The 24,981-nt window shown below is 42.0% G+C and overlaps 1 protein-coding gene across 1 annotated transcript; it reads right to left on the bottom strand.

The window, feature by feature from the left end:
• Window positions 1–723: 723 nt before the first annotated feature.
• LOC140684376 (uncharacterized) lies at window positions 724–24,743 on the bottom strand. Its single transcript, XM_072930669.1, has 6 exons — window positions 24,729–24,743; window positions 21,192–21,318; window positions 16,847–17,115; window positions 15,008–15,070; window positions 5,727–5,891; window positions 724–4,097 (listed from the first exon to the last, which is right to left on the bottom strand). The coding sequence occupies exons 1-6, from the start codon at window positions 24,741–24,743 to the stop codon at window positions 3,876–3,878; spliced, it is 861 nt and encodes a 286-aa protein (XP_072786770.1). The 3' UTR covers window positions 724–3,875.
• Between the last annotated feature and the right edge of the window lie 238 nt (window positions 24,744–24,981).

Genomic DNA, 24,981 nt, shown 5'->3' with positions numbered 1-24,981 from the left:
GCGGCAGCAGGGATGATAGGGCTCCGCCGGCTCCCAAAGCGGCGGCGGGAGCGGCGCCTCTGGCGCACGGGGGAGCGGGGCCGGGCTGAGGAGTCGGGCCGCGACTGAGCGGGCTGAAATGGCAGGAACCGCGCCCGGTTTGAAAGGGCGGCTGTGATTGGACAGGGCGAGGAAAGGCGGGCCGGGATTGGCGGGGCTCGGGAGCTGCGCGGCCGCGGCCCGTGGCAGCGTGGGGCGGAGCCCGCGCTGCTCGAAGGGCCCGCGGGTGTCCCGGGTCCCGCTCGGAGACCCCCTGGCCCTTTCTCCGGCCCTTGCTCGTGCCCGGCTCCCGGCGAAAAGGGCCCCGCAGAGCCCGTACTGCAGCCGCCCGTCGGCACTCGGGGCAGGGGAGGGGCGCAGCCCGGCAATGGTTCCGGGCGGCAAAGGCGGACTCTGCGATAGCAGCTCGGATCGGGGAGCGGCGGCGACGCGGCGCGGAGGCGGCTCGGTGGTGGGGAATAGGGAGGGCGCGCAGAGCCCGCTGCGGGCTCTCGACGCCTCTTCCCCCGCAGCGTTTCCCGCTTCTGCGGGGACTTGTCCTGCCCCGACTGGCCGAGATCAGCACCCTGGCCAAAATAGTGAAGTACCCGCGTCCCCCTGCCCGCCCTCCGCCTGTTGCGGGCCCGCTCTGCTCGCCCTCCTTCTCCCCCACGGTCGTCCGATTTTATAGAGGAGAAAATAATATTGACTTTCACATTCAGAGATCAGCTTTTTGCATCACAAGTATTTCGATATGGTACAACTTACTTTTAACTGCTTTGTACAGCATAATTTTTTTAATAAAACCCCTACCTACTAACAACTAGAAAATAAGAATCCCCTTTATTTTATACTATATTTTAAAACTTCTATATTTCTATTTTTTATTTTTACAAGTTTTTGTCTATTATATCACAATATATTGATGTACTCTATTTAGATACATAATATTTATGACATATAATGTGCTATAAGAAGACATATACAGTAAAATATACATTATGAACTATATTGATTCCTATTATTTTGTTATATTTATATACCCACATGTATTAATTATACATCTCTTGATGGATATTTTGTTAATATTTATAATCTATATTTATATGTATTTATATAAAGATATAAAATACTCTATAGCAAACAATATTATATCTAATAGTAATAGATAACATTATTCATGTTACATGTTTTATTTATATATTTTCTGTTTATATTTAAAATTTAAGTTTTTGTTCCCATTTTCATATTTATGCATTTGTTTTGTTTCATTAGATCTATAGTTAAAACTTTGCAGTAAAAATCCAATTCCTAATAATAAAATGCCAAAACAAACAGCATCGAATTCCCAACAATACCGTCCAAAAAATTCAGAAAGGCTCCACCAGCCAATCAACTACCAGCAAAAAAACCCGCACTACACTCCTTTCACTAGCAGTTCTTATCACATCACAAAAATGAAACAAACATTTTAAAAAAGACCTATAGAAACCCACAGAGCAGATGACAAAAACCACTAAAACAAAACAAACAAACAAAAAAAAGAAACGCCAACTAACTTACTATACTCCAAACAACACAACAGACCCCGAACGTTTCTTAAAAAAAAAAAAAAAACCAACCAAAACTCTACCACGACACTAACTCATAAAGAGAACCCAATACTCTATAAAATGAATTAAAAAACCCCACCAAATAATTACCGATGTAACAATATCGGAACCACGAAGAAAGAAAAGATTCACCACCGAAATAAAATAACTACCTAAAAAGATCCACCATAGAAATACCCACGTTCCCAAAAGTAAAACTAATAAAAAACAACAACCAAATACATCAAAATACCAAAAAAACCAAACACATCAACAACAACAAAATAATTATTCCTTACTCAATAAACCCATAGTGCCTCAAACCATCAAAACACAAATACCACTGAGAAATAAGCAGGTCGCCAAAAGAGAAATGTAACCATAAACAATAACTCCCAAATTCCCTGCAACAATAAAACACACACGGCAATCAAATAAGCCAAATGAATAAAACCCTTATAATATAATAAACAAGAATACAATCATCAATATAAAAAAAAAAAAAACCTAACTAATTAAGTACAGGACACTACCTCAAGCCACCAAAACAAACACTACGCACTCACGCCAATAAAAGCCTCCACAACCGAATTAAAAACCTACCCTCTACTTCATGCTACGACCCAGAAAAACCATTGTAAGCCTTTAAAAACACATCCTTTAAAAACATAAGAAACGATCAAAAAGAAATCCAACAACAACACTCAAGCCAAAAAAACCCTCGTCATCAGCGCCTGAAGCGAGAACCGTAACAACCAAAAAGTGCCCCACGGCCCTTCTCCTACACCAACTCCGGACAACAGAAAACGATCCAATAAGTTCCCCAGAACCACCTCACAGCCACCCCAGGCAGGAAGGCTGGAAAATGAGAAGCCGCGCTCCCGGCAGGAAAGCGGCTCCTCGGGCAGGCACAGGCGGCGCCGCGCCGGGAGACCCCCGCCCGCTCCCCCCGGCCCGGCGGGGCCGGCACCGGGCCCGGGGGGCCCCGGCGGCGCCCGAGCCCCGCGCCCGGAGCGGACGGAGCGGACGGCACCGGCGCAGCGCCCGCGCCGCCTGCCGGCCCGGCCAAAGCTCCCCTCGGCTCCGCACGGCTCGCACCGGCGCGGCTCCGGCAGTCCCGCGGCAGCCCCGCCGCGCCAAACTCCCCTCCCGCCTCGGCCATCCCCAGCCACTGCCAGCGGGGCTCCCGCGCCGGACCCTTCGCTGCCGGCCCAGGGGCAGAAGCGCCCCAAATGCAGCGGCACAGCCCCATGCCCACCCTGCCAGCGCTGCCACAGCTGCGCCTCCCTTCCTTTGAAGCCCCGAAACTGACGCCACGCTCGGGCGCTCACCCCACTGCAACAAGGGCAAAGAAATGTGGGCTCCCCTTCCATCGCATCCCCTAGAAATAGAAAAGAAGGGGCTTGTCTCAAATGATGGCAAAAGGCAGAATTTTACCTCAATCCAAACCCCTTAAAAGGAGGGACAACAGGGCAGCCCCCTCATTTCAACTTCAGGAGGACGAAATTCAAAAGGGAAAGGAGAAAAGTCCCCACTACAAAGGCGCACCGGCTCACCTATTTGGCCGCTGCTTCTCGGCACAAAGGTTTGTCCCTCGGCTCCTCCTTCGAGCAATGCTCCACGTCCCCAGGTGCGTATCCAGGTGATCCCCCGGACCCTGTCCGAAGCGCTCACCGTCCTTCCATGGAACAGCCCCGGGAGCCCCCCATAAACTCCTCTTCTCCAGCAGCTCTGTGCAAAAGCCAGCGGCGGCAAACCCTCGCCCTAAAACAACCTCCCCCCCGGCAGGAGCCGCCCCCTCCTCCTCATCCTCACAGCTCGCACCTGGGGCTGCTCTGAGCCCTCCTCATCCTCACAGCTCACACCTGCGGCTGTTCTGAGCCCTCCGCATCCTCACAGCTCACACCTGTCACAGTTGCAACTCTCCAACAGCGGCTCTCCTTCTCCAGCACACACCCACTTCTCACAGACACAGATCCAACAAAAACCTGCTACGGGTGTTGGCTTTTCTTAATCCCTCTGGTTACACGATTAAAATACATACACATACCATACATCCTGTTCTAGTTTCAGTCACAAGCCCAGCCTCAGCATCCATGTCAGAGGCGTAAAGGGATGTCGCCGCAAGAACCCCACAGTCCCAGTGCCAGCCCTTCGGTTCCTATGGTGTGTGCAGTCCCTTTGCCAGCCCAGCAGTGATTACAGCACCCGCCCTACAAATCCCCTTTCCCAGCCCCAGTGATTTCAGCTCTTGAACCACAAGCTTTATTTCACTGCCAGATCTCTTCTTCCAGCTCCTGCTCTGCGTTTCTCCAGCATCACAGGGGTGATCTTGGCTTCGGCTCCAGCTCTGCAGCACTTCAGCTCATGCCCCAGGGTCTCTAAGCCCACCCCACCATCAATATCCCACCCCGCAGTGATTTCAACTCCCGCCCAGCAATGCCCAGTTGAACCCTGAGGTAATGGGCCATTCCAGCTACGTACACTCTGCAACAAAGAGGAACAATGTCAAATAGTTAATGAACTGAAGATAAAGATTGTGCCACTAAAACTTGAAGGAAAAAGATATTTTGTGTGGTGTGTGTGTGCTGGGAGGGGGTGTTACAGACTGAAAAAGAGATACCAGGTACTTTTTTCCATTTCCCTTGACTGTATTCAGATAACTGAAAAAAAAAGAAGGAAGAGTACTCTGTATTTCAGTCAAATATCAAAAACCTAATTCTAATCTCTATCTGTATTCTCATGTCCCTATGTAACATGAAGGAGACCCCAAATTCTCCAAAGGCTCTGACCCTGGACCAATCTTAAACAGAGACATGCTGTCTAGCTGGCCCTTATCCTTCAGTACTCCTCTCATGACAGAGGCATGAACACTTCCAACCTGAAGAAAAGGACAATAAGAGCAAGCTAAACAATTCTACAGCCACATTAACTAGGAACAATATGCTCCTGAGATCTCAGAGAGCTGCTCAGCTTGCAAACCTACAAAAGGAAAGTCTGCCATCCTTCAGAACATGGATCCAGGGAGCTTAATCTAAATGAGCACTATCATACCCATCTGCTGCTAATCATAAATACAGTACTTTTTTTTCCCAGAGGTAACAATTTTTGGGAATCATGGTCTTTCCTGCAAAACAGTTATTAATAAACTGACAATCATAATTTTAAGAGTAGCGATGTGATATTCAGTTTAATAATTGCATCCTGCTTTCTGAAATTGTATTTTAATTACATATAGAAAGATTACTAATTTTTGGCTTCAGCCTGTGCACTAACAGTAAATACCAACAACTGCCATATACAAACTGCAAATTGGCTATGAGTTAGCAATTCCTATTTTTATTTCAGTTTTGTAATGAAAAGAGGACATTGAAGTGTCCTTCAGTCATTTCTCTGTATAACTTCCTTTTCACTGAAATTATAGATTTCTTCTAGTTCTATCTATTCAATCAGTTGAATTCAGGAGCAAAATGCAACACGGGAAATGAAAATTACTAGGACAGTTGTTAATCAACATGAATCTTAACTGTATTACAATATTTGAATTTCCTGACTCAAACCAGTTTTTATCTTTCTTTTTTTCCTCAGGTTTCCCTGAAACTGTCCTTCGCATCTTGCAAAACTGGAATATTCCCTATTCCCTACTGTCAAGTTCATCGATCCATTTTGGCAATTTTGATTTGGGTGTCCCAGATGATTTTATGATTTTTATATAATTTTTTTTTCCACTGAGAGAAACCGTGATATGCAAACCTCATATAACTGTTTAGTGCTGTATTACCACAAATTCACTTTCAGTGCCTGACAGGTAAATGATCCTACGAATTAGCACCCTCATTTATTTTAAATGCAAATCCATCTGCATTGTAGATTTGTCCTGCAGACACTATCAATCCATTTACCAAGTGACAGAATTTTGTTATTCAGTAAAATGTAGCTGCTTCCCAGATAAAAAAAAAACTATTTATTGACAACGGAAACAGTCTTAGAATTATCCTCAAAATTTGTCATAATCTTCCAACGGATTTGAAATCCTCCTTAGTTTCAGTTTGATGCTCTTACAAGACAAACTTTCAAAGATGTTAAAAAAAACCCCACCCAAGAGTGAAATCATACCTTGGTGCTTGTGCCTTGGGATGGGGCTTGGGAGCCCTTTGCATTGGAGGAAGGCAGCTTCTCAGCTGGTTTGGAGGAGATCAGACTCGCTGCGGGAGGCTGACTGCGCAGAACGGAGCACAGGCAAAGCTGCACAGTCTCCTTCAGAGCTTTCAGCTGGGACTCCTGGGGAAATAAGAAACCATCACTTCTCTGTGATGTGCTGTGATGAACACAAGGGCTTACATTCTCCATCTGTATTAAACCAAACACTTAGGAGTAGCTGCTGCTTTTTCTTATTGATGGAAGGAATTAAGACTGTCTAAAGCAGTATTTTTATGTGATTAGGTTACAGTACATTAGACACCAAACTGCCTAGGAAGTCACTGCACTCTCTTCCCATCCCTTCAAGCAGTTTTATCCACATTGATTATTGCAAATAGTACTTAAATATATTTTTTCTGAAAAGAAAAATACTATTTACAAAATATCATACGGTGTCCAGCCTTTTATGTATAATATCTACAGAGAAGTCATAAGTATTGCAAGACACAGACTTTGCATGGAGTTTTGTCTATAACATTCCAAATAATTGGTGTTTTTCTACATTATACATAGATTATAATCCAATTAAGATGGCTTCCCTCATGGGCATATTATACTTTTGCACTATATAGTAAAAAAACCATAGGTCTTTTTAACAGTTAAAAATATGTTTGTCCAGACCCACTACTGTCCATTAAGCCAAAATAAAACTTCTAAGTGGTGAAGTGCTTGCGACTCTTGTTAGAACATTTGTGCTTTACTCCCAGAAAGATAGACAGATATATTGATGGAAACAGAAGTCTGTAATTGAAATAAGCTGAGAAAGCAAGAACAAGGAGATAACTACAGCAGTGAGGAAATCATATTTTAAATCTTTATTTCATCAAAGCAAGACATGTATCAAATGTTAGCCATTGAGGTCAAATCTTACACTCACTCCAGGGGGAGTCAGCAGCATTTGGCATTAAAAAAACATTTAATTTCTAGTTTTCTTCTTTTTATTAAAAATACACCTGTAAATACAGAATGCGTTCACATTTCAATCATCAAAGATTTTTTTAAAGGTATATAAATCAAAGGATACCATGGCAAAAGCTGGTGGAAAACATATGTAAACATGGTGGAAAATGTGTATATAACATTACACATTACATATAATGTATGTGAAATATTGCATATAAAATAAAAATATTTCATAGTCATATTAATCCTAAGCAATGCCATACAGCATGTTTTAGTTTATTTTCTTAGCAAATATTTTTGAGAAAATTACAAATATTTTGTTTTAACTCAGATAAACTTCCCCTTAACTGAAAACAGGGAATTTATCTCTTAACTGGAAAAAACTAAATGTTTCTTTAAAAAACAAACAATGCCAGTTAGTAGAAGTGTATTTCCACAGGAGGACAAAAGACAACCATAGAAAGATCATTAAAGCAGAGCACAATAGGAAAAATTAGAGATATGGGAGATGGAACATGTTATGACCTGCCCTTTAAGGTAAGTCATTAACTTAGGTTCTTGTTAATAGATCCCTTGGGGCAGATTAGAGTGAAAACCACAGAATTACCTGTGTTTTACATATATGTAAATGTTTTATTGTAGAGCAATTTGGTTGCAGATGAAAGCAAATATGTAACTGTTTTGGTTATTACCTACAGTAACAAATCAATATAAAAGCATAAAAATAACACTTAAGAAAATGAGGAAGAAGTTCAGGGAAGGGAGAAAAAGAAGGGAAAGGGGAAGGGGAAAAGGGGAAAAGGGAAAAAGGGGAAAAGGGGAAAAGGGAAAAAGGGAAAAAGGGAAAAAGGGAAAAAGGGAAAAAGGGAAAAAGGGAAAAAGGGAAAAAGGGAAAAAGGGAAAAAGGGAAAAAGGGAAAAAGGGAAAAAGGGAAAAAGGGAAAAAGGGAAAAAGGGAAAAAGGGAAAAAAAGAAAGAGGGAGGAACCATAAAAGTAAAAAGATATCACCATCCCTGGATCCAGTTATGAGACTTAGTCGTTGCAATTTTGATGTCCATCGGAAAAAGTACTTCTTTTCAATGTAACATCTCTTGAATTCTACCTTTTCAAGTTAGTGACTGCACAGACAGCATAAATCACCATTTGTTATGGTTAAATGGGCAGAGGTAGCAGACTGGCTAATTTTGCATGATGATATGGACTCAGTCAATCTAGTCTGATATAACCCTAGTGCTTCCTGCAGATGGCACCAATCTGAAATTACTCTCCTCTCATCCAGAAATTTCTCTGGATAATTTCTCATCTCTTAATCCTGCTATCCAGTGCTTATTCTTTCTTGACAGCAGCCATTCCAATTTTGCCATTTCAAAGGTAAAAGAAGAACAAGTAAATTTGTTTCCATCCTGTGAATAGCATAATTCAGTATTGACTTTGCTGATAGGAGATCTATAAATGAACACCAGGAAAGCACAGGTGAAGGAAACACTATTGGAACCAGGGATGTAATTTGACAAAGTTTGCTATAACCTTGCCTAGATGTGATTGTGATCAAAATAGGCTGCTTACCGGCCAAAATGCTGCCCACATGTGATGCATTCTTCCTATGTCCCTGATCTATTTCAGTCCTATCACATGGCTAGATCCACAGAATCATCAAGACTCTTCCTGAGGAAAAAAAACCATTATGGCCAAATGTGCTCCATTGATGTGAATGCAAGCTTATAATAATTCAATGTCAATAGCAAAATTATTTCCATACTATAAAATATTTAAGATTATGCCATAATATCCTTCTGGAAAATTCAAGGTATTCAAATGTCATTTAATAATTTTGTTCGTTTGTCTGACTTCCGAGTGCAATTTGAAAATTATTTTGTAGTTTTAGGCATTGTGATGCCACCATTAAGCTAATTGGGCATAAACAGACAAATTAGAAAACACCCAAACATTCTTCTTGCATGCAGACACCTTATGAAATTATACTACCTACTACTATACAAGGAGGTAACTCCAGATTTTTTTTCTCCATGTCTTTTCCTGGAAATAGAGAAGGAAAATGCACAAGACTAGCTAACTCATAGCAGGAAAGCAATTTGGGAGACTTGTGTTGGAAGTCAGGATCAGGCTAGTAGCCTGCACCCTGAGTGGAAGGACTTCTGGCTCTGTATAATGTATATGTCATTCATGGAGCACAGGAGTTCAGCAGAAGCTTTTTAAGTGAGTGGCCCAAAACAAAGAGCATCAGAAGATGCTTTTAAATGTTCAGTAAATAAAGACAAGTATTTTCTCTCTCTTTCCCTAGGATATGTATGAACCCAGCCTGTTCACTTGAAGGAAATACATTCTCTGCAAGACTCTTCTGTTTCAGGAAAGCAGATTCCTGAAGTTGTCAGCCTTGTCATTAATAACACATTAGTATACAACCAAAAGGAATAAGGATTCTTTTGCTGTTGTACCTGCAAAAAACCCAGCCTAGCCATTGTTTTCCCTGTTTGAAAAGGGATCCATAGAGAAGGACACTGGACTAGCCACTTATCTTTTCTCTCGGAAATTCTGATTAGGTAAATATACATTTTGTGTATGCAAAATAATAGGATAAAATTCTCAATTTTCAGATAAAGAGCACCACATTTTTATTTCAATATTTGCAAGTGCATTTTCCCTCAACACCATTCCATGCCCTCAGGCTTCTGGAGTACAATCCCAGCCAGAGATTTTTTCTTGGCAGACCTTTCAAGATCTCCTGCACGCTGCTGATTGTAGCATAGCTTAATGGATAGCCACACTACGTAAATGTTGTTTAGTGTAAATCCTGTAAGGTTAACTTGTTTTCTGCTGGGGTAATGACAGTCCTTCCAGCACACGGCATAGATGAGGTGGTGAGCTTAGGCACGCCTGTAGTCCTCAGCAGACAGCTAATGTGATGTTCATTTGCATTAGGCATAGTCTGTTCTGCCAAATGAAATGTCAAGAGTCTGGAATTTTCAGTTCCCAACTCGTGTAAAGAACTGAGTAGTTGCATTTTAAAACAGGAATAGGCATTTATCTTCAGATTTATCACCAGAGTCACAGTTTCATTAGTCAAAACCAAACTTCCTTCAAAGTGCAAGTCAACTGTGACGTGGGAAAGTCTCTTGTGAATTGCTGTCCATAATTTACACTGCATCACATTCCTTACAGCTAACATCAGTCACTGCCACAACATACATATCAGACCATTGGTTTGACCCTTTAGTCTGGCAACAGAGAATTCACTACAGAAATAATCCTTCCACTTTATCAGTTTGCAAAATTTAAGTGGAGTTATTACTGATTTACTAGAGAAAAAAATTACTGATATAAGAAATTGCTAGAATTCAGTAACTTTTTGGATTTTTTTCCTAAATATGGTATACAGTATCACTCACAATAAACACGGCCACAGAAAATGTCTGAAAGACTGGACATTGACTCTATATGACGCAGAGACACTTCTCATAGAACTAGACCAAGAAATTTCTCACATCATTAACATTTTTATACTGTTACTTCTTATTTTTCAGTACAGCTATACAAATTAATACGCTCTCAATTAAAGAGAATCAAGATTTGAAAAACTGCATCATTTCAATTGCCACTAAAAAGGAAATTACACAAAATAACATATGACAAACATGAGGCTAGGATGGCACCTCTGATAGCGTGCAGAATTAGACTCAGATGGAAATGGTGAGGACCATACAACTAGGCAACTTCTTATTTCAGCACCATCAGATTTACAGTCTAAATCAGTGAAAAACCAGAGCTACAGTTATGAATTAGAGGGTGTCTGGTTTCCTTCAATACATGCATTACGTAGGCATCTGAAAGTCTTGGCAGTTGACAGAAAGCAGGCAGTGGTGGTTAGAATTGACTACTGTCTTGTTCTGGTTTGAAAACAAAACCAATGAGAGACTCCAAATCAAAAATACAGTTTATTAGGAAAAGTGAGAAAAGGAAACAAAATACCTGCAATAATACAAAAGAAAAACCACTGACAGAGTCAGAATATAACCTGATACCCTTTTTGGTCAGGGTTGGAATGGCTGCAGTCCTCCTGGAAACCCAGTGGAAAAGCCTGAGTTTGGTGTCCCAAAACCCCAAATTATATCCAGTAAGGAATGCTTGGCTTCTCCCTCTGGGTGGAGCATCTCACAATGGGATGCTGTAACTGTTATCAGTCATGCAGTGACAGTCAATAGCCCATTATCAGCTGTTATGCGGCATGATGAAGTCAGCCTGTAGCTTATAGAACTTATTATCCCTAATAATGTGTTGCAAGAGCTCTGGGAAAAAAAACCAAAACAAAACAAAACAAAAAAAAACTCTACTATTTTACATTGCATTTATGTTTATAACTGGTATTTTATAATAGTTTTTTTAGTTCAGTCATGTCTTTCCTACACAGTTCTGGTAAACTTTCCAAGGGAGGCTGCACAAGATCCAGATGCTGAAAAACCACGCTGGATGAACAAACACACCCCAGACTAAAGATCCTGTCTGAAAGCAGTATTCTCTCAGGGAAGTTGGTACAACAGGCCAAAAAGGAAACTGTTCCCAGTTTTTTCTTATCATCTCCTTCGAAGACTGAACTACAGAAATTCTATTTACCATTACAGGGCAATGTAAAAGTAGCAACAAAGATAAGAGCATTCTTTCTGAGCTAGACACATAAATACACAAATAAAGTTATAGGAAAGTGACACAGCTTTTTTTTTTTTTTTTTTTTTTTTTTTTTTTTTTTGGAAAGCTTTCTGCAAGAAAAATAGGAGCTTAATGGTACTTTGAACATAATGAAGAATGCTTTAAAATCTGTTAAATGGACTAGTTTTTCACATATGCAAAGTTAGCTGAATTCTGCAGCTGATAATTTTAATACGTGCAGAGGCAAATCATGGGGGAAGTGGATGTACATGAGGTGCTTTAGGATCAAGCCTAGTCACCAGAACTATACAAATAAAACTGTATTAGAAAGCCTGAAACTTGCATCTTCATATATGTGCCAGTACACAAAGTACTTCTGTAAAAATTTATCACAAATTTAAAATATGTAATCAATTATCACAAGCCCAGAAAGCAATCCTAATGTTTACACAAATTGTCTGCCAAAGCAGGTGGTTTTCTGCTTGTTTTTTTCCTTCCTTTGTTTTTCTTTTATTATTTCATCTCTTTCTCTGTATGTAATATGGAATCTCATTGCCTTCATTAGAGAAATAAATAATTTAAAATTCTGGAAAATCAGTTTACTGTGGCATGTAATTAACTTCGCTAATAGAGAAGGAAACACACACGGCATCAGTTTTACTTCAGAGGGAGGAATGGTACAGATATTTACCAAGTCCAGTCAATATGATGCAAAAATAATTTCACATAGTTTTGTATTTGACTCTATGTATTTGACTGCATCCCCAAGAACCACAAGAACTCTCTACCACCAGCACCGGACCTCAGAGCAGGACCAGACCTTTCCACAGGCTCACTGCTCTGACAAGACCACATCCAATGGGACTGCAACCACCATTTGGACTGCCACCACCACGCTGACCAACAGGGTATCAGGTCGTGTTCTGACTTTGTCCCTTTAAACCAGCGTTTCTGTACTATTGCCATTATTGTAATTTTCCTATTAAATTGTAGCCCTGACTTGAAATCTTTCACATAGCACTTGTGTGGGGTTCATTCCCTCCACTGTTTTACCTTCCACTCAGCACAAGCAGATACTTTAAAAGTTTTCCAGACTATACTAAATGGCTTCTACTCTGCTTAGTGTGTGTGTGTGTGTGTGTCTTCAGACATGAAACACACATGAACAAGCACACTGAACCTACCCTCCCCCCCATCTCATATGATTTAGGAGAACAGCATAAGGCTGCTGCTCCCTCTGCTTCACAGATCCAATTTTCTTGGACAGGAAAAGTATTTATGAATAAACCAGCAAAAAATATTTCTGGTTACATATAAAGGATATACCAATATTGGCAAAGCAGGCATTCAGTTTCATACGGAATTGCACACTGTCAAGAGATATTTCAATTATTTACAGATAAATATATAATACATAGTTCTCAGTACGTGGGGCTTTGGAATTCACAATTCATCAACATTCTCCATCTTTGAATATTTTAAATTACATAAGATCATAGCTTACCTAGAAGGCAAGTAACTCTCCTTATTTTGCAATAAAAGCACTCAGAGGAGAACCCACACTACCATTACCTACATCTCAGCTGGTGGTTCTAGTGTTCATTCATAATCAAGAAGAGTGGAAAATGGATTTGTAGAAAGTTCTCAGGGCCTGACAGAAGGTCCACACGGCATGCATCCATATGCAAACTTTGAGACAAGACATACTCATTTAGAAATGCCATGGAATAGGACAGATATTGTTGAGAGAGAAATGGAGCTAGAAACAAGTTTCAAAGGATGGCCTTGCAAATAAGACTAGATACTTTGGACAAACAGAACTATGAAAGATGTATTGTAGTGGGACCCACTTTAAGGCATCTACAACATGGCATGGCAAAAAGCTAGGCCAAGAAACACTTATAGTATATTTTCATTAGGAAATAGCTGGCTTCTGATTGTGATGGTGTGAATTACAAACATCTGCATTGTGTCACCCTTCTCATGAGACTGAAAATGGAATAAAAGTTTTTAAAACGCCTCTCAGTTGCCCCGTCTCTGGGTCAGGAAAAGGGTATTGTCCTATAAAGAACCATGTCTATTCAAAAAAAATCAAAGACTTGAAGGTGTAATTCATGTGGTCAAATGTAGACATAGCCTTCAGAATATAACCCGCCAAGGATTTGAAGTGGAGACTATGATGGAGAATGCCACATCCAGTCAGATGAAACCATTCCCATCCACAGGAGACACATTTCCTGCCTTTAGTACAGTTCCCCACATGTGTGCCTTAACTACTACACTGCCACAGGTCACTGAAGCAGTCTTAGGAGAGGGTGGCTTTCACTGCACGTGTGTCAGTGGCTTGCTGGACAGCCTTTCTGCCGTGTTCACTTGTTTATGTGCCCGTTTTCTTTTTCATCTCCTGTAAGCTTTTTTCAGGTGGGTAGTACTTGGCAGGAGTTCCCTTGCTAAGCATTAGTGGACACCCTACCATAACTCAGATCCTTTTTTGGGATCACTGTGTGTTAGCATAATGAAAACAACAGGAAGATAATAGTGCTGAGCAATCCTACTGCTTCAGCCAAAGAAAACAAACTTTCACAGCAAAGCAAGATTAGAATTTTTGATCTTTACCTCTGAAGAGCCTTGGACTAAACCTATGCATTAAAAAAACAAAAACAAAAACCAAAACCCAACCAAAAAAAAAAAAACAACCAAAAAAACCCCAAGCAAAGAGCAAGCACGCAAAAAAAAAAAAAAAAAAAAAGCACAGAAATCACACTGTTGTTTCAATGGCCCACTATATTACTCTGTATTTCTCTGTATTTACGTATTCACAGCACTATAGATACTATAGAGAAACAGCAGAGAGAGTTAAACGCTTCCAGAAGACAATCTGGAACTCATAGTGACATGAATGACTTGTAAGTAATTCTAGGTCTAGTAACTTGGAAGATGACTACTTCATGTCCATCCTTTGTGCTGGGAATATATAAAGGGACTACTCCACTAACAGTCATCAGTCAGATGACCCACATCTCTCTCCTCTTCCTTTTAACAGGGATTAGCTTCTCCCTGTGTTAACAAGGACTAGACACCCTTCAGCAATGTCTTTATGTTTTGTCCTGACCTCCTTTATTGTAAAAATTTTTATTATTTTTTAAAATGTGCTAGCTAGTGCAGACTATTGATTTGGATTGTTTTAGCAGCAGATGTTTCTTTTTTCTTAAGTCTTAAGACCTAAGGAACACTACATTGCTCAAGCTTATCATGAACACAGAGATTTACTTTAAATGTTAACAATAGTTGACTTTGCCATGGAGGAGTGCTAATTAAAGGAAAAACAAGAAGCAGCTGTAAAATATGATATCATTCAGTTAAAAAGATGACGTTACAGAAGGTATGGAATAGGGCAACAGGTTTTATTCATCAGCAGTAACCTAGAATTTTGCTTTTTGCAAGCACAAAAATATATTCTATTTCTGAAAATCCATTATGGTATTAAGTCTGTCTTGATGTTTTGAGTTCTTTTCAGAACAAACTTCTTCCTGAGAACTGCAATAATAAAGGCAGCTACCATATTCCTACTTCGCTACGATGCTGTATAAATGCTAATATACTTTAGCTAACTATAGTGAAATAAAACTTACCTTAAAAATCAAATCCTTTTTCCCATAATGAAGCTCTTTCAGCTGGGCTTGGATCTTTTTTGACTGAAAATGAAGATAATCAAATCAGGTTTTGGGTTTTTTAAATTTTAAATATTAAAAAAAATTATGTGAATTCTGAGAACAGCAGAACCTAGATCAGATTTATAATGTAGAATGTCCCCCTCCAAATAATTGTCGATTGCTTTTCCAGTTTCACAAGTCAAACCAACCAAAAGTACTGAGGAAAATGCAAAACGGCACACAACTAAAACACATACCTGAGTTAGGACTGTAAAGAACAGCAGCTGGGCTTACACATTTTGGACATGAGCTGTTATTAATACTTGCCATGAAGCATAACTGAAGGCATCAACTTCAAAGTAAACAATCTTATTCTTAGAAGCAAAAAGGCTCCATAGGCTTATAAAAGTCTTTGTAAAGATCAGGGTGTTGCAGGTGTACTACTTTGGAGCTACCTTCTCAGTTTGTAACCATGCCCTTGAAAGTACAGGCATAGTTATGCTTATTTATATCAGTTTAAGCTGATATTTACTTTATATATTGCTAAATATATCCTTAAAATAATTCTAACTAGTAGTCTATATATTATTTTATTAATTGAAACAAAAGAAATAGAAATTGATTTTTTGTACTAAACTCAACTATTCAAGGAACATTATTTCACCATTTACCCAAGCATCCTCTCAAAGTAATAATTTGTTTTTAATAAAATACACAATCCCAACTGATAAACAAGACACTCTCTTGTATTAATTAATGCCAAGTGTTTCGAAGTCCTTGGAATGGATTAGAAATCTGTTTCACATTTACTGAAAGAGCATTCCATAAACATAATGTATTACAAAAGGAGTATATCTTAAGTTGGAATTTTAAAAAAGATTTTATTTCTTACCAATTGATGCAGTCCAATTCAGTGACAGACTTTTGGGAAGGCTGAATAAATCTAAGGAATGGTATTCTGTAAAATCTGAAACTAATAGCAAAGATCAGTGCAGCAAAATTCTTTGAAACAATTTGGATTTTGAAAAACTTAAGAAAAACATTTCTAATCCTATTATTTCCTACCTTTGAGAATTTAGCAGAAACTTGACTTTCTAAGTGCTGATCTCAAAAGGCATAGACTCTAATGAAGAAAATGCTTTCAATCATCATTAGGAAAATTTTAGTACAGAGGAAATTTTTTATGCTTTGGTTTCTTTCTGGCAAGGTGCAATAACCTTAAGAGCAATTATAGATGCAAAAAACCCAGACTAAAGTAATGTGAATAAATCAGATTCACATGTAATAACTTTTTTTTTTGAAATTAAAAGAGAAATAAAGGGAATGCTTATAAGAGTGCAGGTACTTCTACATTGAGGAATTTGCCAAAGACAGGATCTTTATTCCCCTGAAATAAGGAAGCATTCTGGAAATCAGTAATAATGGATTGTTCCTGTCTCAACTTCAAAACAAGCCTTTGGCAATTCCTGGCTTAGTGTAGACAAGGAGTTCATGTAAATGAAATCAGTTTTATATATTTTATAGATGCATATATCTATAGAATTATATCATAGGCACGCCTAGATGATTTTATCAGTCTAAAACTAGAGTTTGCAACTTGCTTTCTAATACATTTGAACTGCTTCTTGTGAAGTCACAAAAATAAGTTGGGATGACAGCACTTCAGGAACACTCACCATATAAGCATAATATATATATATTTTCTACTCATATGTGTTTTTGTATATATATAAAATACACCAGGACCTCAGTACAAAATACTTTGATGCAAATTTTTTTGGGTACATTAGATTTAGAACAGAGAGGAATCTTCCTTACCTCTTCTGCGTGCAAAGCACCAAGCTTGTTTCCTGACCAGAGCTTGTTTTTGAGGCTCGGGCCGCCCGAGCCGCCGCCGCCCCCCGCCCTGCGCTCACAGACACCGCCCCGCGCGCCGCTCGCGGTGCTGCTGACCCCACAGCCCCTGTGCACGGCACCGGAACCGCCGCGGAAAATCCCGTCGGGGAGCGCCGGCGTTGGGGACAATTCAGGCAGTGGAGAAAACAGACACGGGTCCTCGAATGCCGACGTCCTCTTTTTCGCGCCATCTCGAGAAGGTCAAGCGAGTCCGCGACAAGCCACTCCCAAGATGGCGGCCGCGGGCGGCGGGCTGCAGTACCGCCCTCTGCCCACAGGGCGGCAGCACTGCCGCCCGCCACCGCCGGGGGCCGCCGCTCGCCTCGGGGCCGCGGGCGGGGCCGGCGGCAGAAAAGAACGGGCGCGATGCCCTCCGGAACCTGCCCTGCAGCAAATGCCCCAAAACATCCCGCGCGGAAAAGAACGCCAGCAAAAAAACCCCTGCCTCTAACCCAACAGGAACCAAAAGCAAAAACCTTCTCTTTTAAACTGCATTTCAAGCTCTTTTATTTTTATATTTTTCATATTTATATTCACATTCGGATTTATAACGTATATTAATGTGTAATTGTATTTTTATAATTTCTCACATTTATTCCTTTATTACAATTTATATTTTTATGCATTACTTAATACATTGCTTACATATTTCTATAGATAGATTTCTATTTCTAAAAGGTTTATATTGCTTAAAATAAACCCCTGCCTCTATCCAAGTAAAAATCTTTTAAAAACCCCTTTTCTTTTAAACTGCGTTTAAATTTATCTCTATATTTCGCATTTATATTCAAATTTACGTTTAAAATGTAGATTGATGTATGGTGTTATATGAAAGTATAAAATAGAAATGAAAATAAATATTCAGAAGAGATAGAATAGAAAAATCTCTGCATACATTGAATATATATTTCTATATTTAGAATGATATCAAAATAAAAGGTATATTCATTTTTCTTCCATTAAAACCCTGCCTCTAACCAAATAAAAAGCCCCTTCTTTAAACGATACTTGAATATTTATATATTGTTTTCATCATTATAGTCACATTTGCATTTCTACTTTATAGTGACGTATTTAGAAATATATATCATATATATATATATATCATATATATATATATATATATATTAAGGTAGCAAGATAGACAAATTATTATTTATATTATATTTCACACATACTGCTAATACTTATTTTTACTTACCTTTGAATTTTTTATATAGATCCCCAGCAACAGTATTTAGAGCATCTGCAAATAAAAGACTGGGAAACAGTTATTTTACTCCATCAGAACTTGGGAAAGGCCAGATTTAGATCTCTCCAAAGGGTCAAAGCTACATAACACCAGTTAATACCATTTACTGTAGAAGCTGAACTGATTTTGGTCTACACATAAGTTTCCTGTTTCTGCCAAACTTCTGCATGAATATTAAAAGTCTGAAGAATGACCACAAGCAGATCACCTAAACCTACAAGCTCACTGTTTCCCATTTTTAACCATGCCAGGATCTTCTCTTTTGATCACGTGAGTGGACATTTCCCTCTAAAACCTTCTGACCTAACCAAGAAGTCTCACCATTACCAAAGTTTCACACCAAAAGCAAAGCACCTCTGTCTGTATCATGCCTGCTGATGGTGCCAGCACACAGTATGGCCCAAGGTGTCTGCCCCATGGATTTCCCCGGGGTATTCACACTTTTCCAAAGGTAGCCAGCACCTACGCTGACTCTGAAAACAATTGCCCTTGCAAGAAGGGTCCATGGCAGCTCGGGGCACTCGTGGTCAGCCACAGGGCCTTGACACACAGAACAGGATAAAGGGACTTGGAGGATTCCCACAGCTGGCCTGCACTGACAGATAGAGCAAGTCCCTTGGGATTGTGGAGTGAATTCTGCCTCCCAAGGACTGCAGGCTCACATCCACACCCAGGACTATTCAGAAGAGCTGCAGCAAGAGCAGACATCGGGCAGCTCAGGGTTTCTCTAAGCCCAGTCCTACAAGCCTGTGGGAGCCACAGGTAGCCAGGAAGTTCCTGAGGAATCCAGACCCTCAGCCAGCAGCACAAAGTCCCAGAGCTGCCAAATCAGAGAGAACTGCCTTCCACCTCTTTTCGCTCACACACTGGTGCTGAAAACTGCCAGACAGGCTAAAAGTCACTCAGGGAGATATAGAGGGTGTTACTGATAAAGAGTTCTAGGGAAGCTGGATGGCCAGCATCCATCAAACTATCTTCTGGAAATCCCAGCTGTCACATTTCACTCCACTTTTCCCTTTAACTCAGGCTTTCCCCTTCCAGAATCAATTCTTCCTCCCCACCCTCTCCCACTCCCTGTGCAGATAGCTGGCAACACGCACAAGCTGGATCCACATGTGGTCACTGAAATTTGGCTGCACAGCTGACCTTTGCTGCTGCCAAAGGGAGGGAATTCCAGGCCAGAGCACCCCTCTCTGCCTGCCCTTCACTTTTCAGAGCTAATTGGCTTTTCTATCCCTTTCAGCACAGCACAGCATGGCCTCGTGGAGCTTGAAAAGCAGCAGTGGTTTTTATCACCATGGTGCAACGGAGAGAAGACTTCAGAGCATTTTCTGGGAACGCCACATACAGTTATATTACACTTGCAGAATTGTCTGGCTATTGTGTCTCCTAAGTCACACAGTGGACTACAAACAGTGCTGTTTCAGGGAAACTCTCTACAACCACTGAAAGTAAGTCACTAACTCTGTTAGAGCAGGCAATGGACTCACATGTTCACAAAAACTGACTACACATGCTAAAGCCAGACGCTTTGTAGGTAAATGAGAAACACCTCTGGTTTGGGGCCCATCCCTCAGGCAGCAGGTTTTTTTTGCATGGACAGGATGATTACTACTTGCGGGGCTATATGAAACATTTACCTTTTTATCCAAGTTATGAAAGAATAGCTTTGAAAAGCACAGTAATCCAAGGCCAAAAAGACAGGCAGACAAATGGACAGATTTCAGCCACTCGTTTGGTTTTCTTGGCGAGAGCTTTTTGCTCTTCCAAGGGCTGACCTTATGCATTTGCCAGGTCTGGATGATCCACTTGAAAAAAAAAAAAAAAAAAAAAAAAAGGCTTAAAGGAAATTTCAACAGCAGACTCTTCTGGAGGTGTCTTCTGTCAATCTCCAGCTTCCCACAGGACTTGGTGCTTGTCTGGGGCTTTTGAGGAACAGCTCATAAATTGCTGCTATTCAGCCACTGGCAGTTGAATCCTGCTTTATTTAGTTTTTGGAATCTTGTAGTGGATCCTCCCTGCTTCCTTCCTCCAGTCCCTGCTCACATTTAGTTTCAGTTTCCTGGAGCTAAGAGTGTTGACCCCTTTAAAAGCAGCAGCAGCAGCAAGAAAACCACAAAGCAAGAAAACCCTGTCCTGACCATAAATGTTGTACCCTCTGCATAGAGAGAAACTCCACCAACTTTTCAGGAAGAAGATGCAACAAACTCTTTTGCAGCATATCCTGATATGACAGCCTTGCAGCATACAGAATCCAGCCTAGCAAGGAAAAAATAAAAAAAAAAAGTGTTGTGTTAAAAAAAATGCACAAGGAAAAGGTGCTATTTTACATGGATCACAGTAAAGCCACAACAACCTAAGGGTTAATTTCTTCATGAGAATGTTTGAAGTCTAAATTTGAAATCTGTTGTCAACTGCAGCTGGCTAAAATGGAAAGGGCTACATTTCTTTGCTTACCTTGATGCCTACTGGGATCTGCTTTAGGGCCAATTTTGCATGAAGCTCCTGGGAATTACTCATCTGTCTTCTTGCATGAGATGAAATATATCTGTTAGAAGGTTGCAAAATGTGTTAGGATGCATTGCAGTGCTGTGCTCTTCCAGGACAGAGGCACAAAGTCTGATTCTTACCGTAGCTGGGACTTTGGGGATTCCCAGAGCCATTTTCATGGCATCTAATTTTAGGTCCTTTTCAGACAGATTTGTAATGACAATTTGGTTTATAGCCCCTCCCTCTGTGCCAGGGGCAGGAAAGTCTATCAAAGCAAATGAGGGAATTCTTCATCCTGGAATTCTGCAGGAATTCCCAATCCCGGAAATCCGGGAATTCCCCATCCTGGAATTCCGGGAGTTCTCAACATTGGAAATCTGGGAATTCTCAATCCTGGAATTCCCCAGCCTGGAATTCCGGGAATTCCCGCTGCTCCCTTTGCCTTTGGAGCTGCCCTTCCTGGCAGAATTCCCAGATTTCCTGGCGGAATTCCCGGTTTCCTGGCGGAATCCCCGGATTTCCCGCCGGGATTCCGGAATTTCCTGTCGGAATTCCCGGAATTCCGGGTTTTTTCCGGGATCTCTCCGTGCCCCAGCAGCTCCCGGAGCCGTTTCCGCTCCAGGGGGTCCCGGTAATTCCGGCTCCCGTAAAACTGAGCCACGGAAAGTTGGGAACGCACCGGGATTCCCGGAATTCCCGGATTTCCTGACAGAATTCCCGGATTTCCTGATGCCATTCCTGCATTTCCAGCCAGGAGTCCCGAATTTCCCGTTGGAATTCCTGAATTTCCAACTGGAATTCCCGAATTTCTTTCTGGAATTCCTGAATTTTCCGCCAGAATTCCTGAATTTCCTGTCGGAATTCCCGGATTTCCGGCGGGGATCTGCAGCCTCCGGGCCGGCGCCGCTTTCTCCACGATTTCCTGGGAATTTTGGGAATTTTTTTGGGTGTTTTCTGGAGCTGCTCGGAGCCGTTTGGGCGGGGGGGTCCGGAATTCCCAGCGGGAGCTGAAAAAAAAAAAACGGGAATGAGGGAGGGGGGAGGGGTGGGAATTCCCAAATCCCAAAATTCCCAAATCCCCAATTTAGGGGATTTTTGGGGAATATTTGGGTTTTTTTGGGATTTAGGGGATTTGGGTGTTTGGGATTTTGGGGATTTTTGGGGGATTTTTGGAGGATTTTGGGATTTAGGGGATTTTAGGGGTTTGGGATTTTGGATTTAGGGGATTTTTGGGGGATTTTTGGAGCATTTTGGGGTTTGGGGGGATTTAGGGGATTTTGGGGTTTGGGATTTGGGGATTTTTGGAGGATTTTGGGGTTTGGGGGATTTTTGGGGGGGATATTTGGGGGGTTTTGGGGATTTGGGGGACTTCAGGGGGGATTTTTAGGGGATTTTGGGGGTTTGGGATCTGGGGGATTTTTGGGGTTTGGGATTTTGGAATTGAGGGAATTTTTGGGGAATATTTGGGGTTTTTGGGGATGTAGGGGATTTGGGGGTTTGGGATTTTGGGGATTTTTGGGGGATTTTTGGAGGATTTTGGGATTTAGGGGATTTTTGGGGTTTGGGATTTTGGATTTAGGGGATTTTTGGGGGATTTTTGGAGCATTTGGGGTTTGGGGGGATTTAGGGGATTTTGGGGTTTGGGATTTGGGGATTTTTGGAGGATTTTGGGGTTTGGGGGATTTTTGGGGGGGATATTTGGGGGGTTTTGGGGATTTGGGGGACTTCAGGGGGGATTTTTAGGGGATTTTGGGGGTTTGGGATCTGGGGGATTTTTGGGGTTTGGGATTTTGGAATTGAGGGGATTTTTGGGGAATATTTGGGGTTTTTGGGGATGTAGGGGATTTGGGGGTTTGGGATTTTGGGGATTTTTGGGGGATTTTTGGAGGATTTTGGGATTTAGGGGATTTTTGGGGTTTGGGATTTTGGATTTAGGGGATTTTTGGGGGATTTTTGGAGCATTTTGGGGTTTGGGGGGATTTAGGGGATTTTGGGGTTTGGGATTTGGGGATTTTTGGAGGATTTTGGGGTTTGGGGGATTTTTGGGGGGGATATTTGGGGGGTTTTGGGGATTTGGGGGACTTCAGGGGGGATTTTTAGGGGATTTTGGGGGTTTGGGATCTGGGGGATTTTTGGGGTTTGGGATTTTGGAATTGAGGGGATTTTTGGGGAATATTTGGGGTTTTTGGGGATGTAGGGGATTTGGGGGTTTGGGATTTTGGGGATTTTTGGGGGATTTTTGGAGGATTTTGGGATTTAGGGGATTTTTGGGGTTTGGGATTTTGGATTTAGGGGATTTTTGGGGGATTTTTGGAGCATTTTGGGGTTTGGGGGGATTTAGGGGATTTTGGGGTTTGGGATTTGGGGATTTTTGGAGGATTTTGGGGTTTGGGGGATTTTTGGGGGGGATATTTGGGGGGTTTTGGGGATTTGGGGGACTTCAGGGGGGATTTTTAGGGGATTTTGGGGGTTTGGGATCTGGGGGATTTTTGGGGTTTGGGATTTTGGAATTGAGGGAATTTTTGGGGAATATTTGGGGTTTTTGGGGATGTAGGGGATTTGGGGGTTTGGGATTTTGGGGATTTTTGGGGGATTTTTGGAGGATTTTGGGATTTAGGGGATTTTTGGGGTTTGGGATTTTGGATTTAGGGGATTTTTGGGGGATTTTTGGAGCATTTGGGGTTTGGGGGGATTTAGGGGATTTTGGGGTTTGGGATTTGGGGATTTTTGGAGGATTTTGGGGTTTGGGGGATTTTTGGGGGGGATATTTGGGGGGTTTTGGGGATTTGGGGGACTTCAGGGGGGATTTTTAGGGGATTTTGGGGGTTTGGGATCTGGGGGATTTTTGGGGTTTGGGATTTTGGAATTGAGGGGATTTTTGGGGAATATTTGGGGTTTTTGGGGATGTAGGGGATTTGGGTGTTTGGGATTTTGGGGATTTTTGGGGGATTTTTGGAGGATTTTGGGATTTAGGGGATTTTTGGGGTTTGGGATTTTGGATTTAGGGGATTTTTGGGGGATTTTTGGAGCATTTTGGGGTTTGGGGGGATTTAGGGGATTTTGGGGTTTGGGATTTGGGGATTTTTGGAGGATTTTGGGGTTTGGGGGATTTTTGGGGGGGATATTTGGGGGGTTTTGGGGATTTGGGGGACTTCAGGGGGGATTTTTAGGGGATTTTGGGGGTTTGGGATCTGGGGGATTTTTGGGGTTTGGGATTTTGGAATTGAGGGGATTTTTGGGGAATATTTGGGGTTTTTGGGGATGTAGGGGATTTGGGGGTTTGGGATTTTGGGGATTTTTGGGGGATTTTTGGAGGATTTTGGGATTTAGGGGATTTTTGGGGTTTGGGATTTTGGATTTAGGGGATTTTTGGGGGATTTTTGGAGCATTTTGGGGTTTGGGGGGATTTAGGGGATTTTGGGGTTTGGGATTTGGGGATTTTTGGAGGATTTTGGGGTTTGGGGGATTTTTGGGGGGGATATTTGGGGGGTTTTGGGGATTTGGGGGACTTCAGGGGGGATTTTTAGGGGATTTTGGGGGTTTGGGATCTGGGGGATTTTTGGGGTTTGGGATTTTGGAATTGAGGGGATTTTTGGGGAATATTTGGGGTTTTTGGGGATGTAGGGGATTTGGGGGTTTGGGATTTGGGGATTTTTGGAGGATTTTGGGGTTTTGGGTTTTTTTGAGGTCTAGTGTTTTTTGGGGGGGTTTGGGGGGGGGGTTTGGGAATTTGAAATTTAGGGGATTTTTGGGGGATGTCTGAGGTTTGGGGGGATTTTTGGGGGATTTGGGGTTTCAGGCTCACCCGGGCGGGTCCCGGCTCCGTTTCGAGGCGGTTCCGGAGCTGCTGCGGATCCGGGAGAGGCTGAGCAGGGCCGGGATCCCGGGAACCCGAACCCCAAATCCCCAAATCCCCAAAATCCCAAACCCCAAATTCCCAAATCCCCAAAACCCCCCAAACTCCCAAAACACCAAATTTCCAAAAATCCCAAACCCCCAAAAAACAGATGGCAAGGTTCTCCCCCCCCACGCAGTGCGCATGCGCGGTTCCCTTTGCCGTACGCCCGCTTTGCGCATGCGCACTGGAATTTCCGTACAGCATCATGGCCGCCTTCCTACAGCAGAGTTCCATTTTCCGTACAGTGTCATGGCCGCTAGGCGCATGCGCACTGGAAATTCCTCTTCTGCGCGCAAAGCACCAAGCCTGTTTCCTGACCAGAGCTTGTTTTTGAGGCTCGGGCCGCCCGAGCCGCCGCCGCCCCCCGCCCTGCGCTCACAGACACCGCCCCGCGCGCCGCTCGCCGCGCGCTCCCGC

Source organism: Taeniopygia guttata, chromosome 5, assembly GCF_048771995.1.
Source record: "Taeniopygia guttata chromosome 5, bTaeGut7.mat, whole genome shotgun sequence".
Classification (NCBI taxonomy): Eukaryota; Metazoa; Chordata; class Aves; order Passeriformes; family Estrildidae; genus Taeniopygia; species Taeniopygia guttata.
The sequence above is the reverse complement of the archived record's forward strand: the minus strand, read 5'-3'. Positions and strand labels throughout refer to the sequence as shown.

What these genes read in the sequence shown, in the direction of transcription:
- LOC140684376 (XM_072930669.1), bottom strand. An exon ending in GTGCTTTGCACGCAGAAGAG is followed by an intron (nt 15,071 to 16,846) that starts GTAAGGAAGATT and finishes CTTCATTTTCAG; the next exon opens with TCAAAAAAGATCCAAGCCCA. An exon ending in AAAAGGATTTGATTTTTAAG is followed by an intron (nt 5,892 to 15,007) that starts GTAAGTTTTATT and finishes TTATTTCCCCAG; the next exon opens with GAGTCCCAGCTGAAAGCTCT.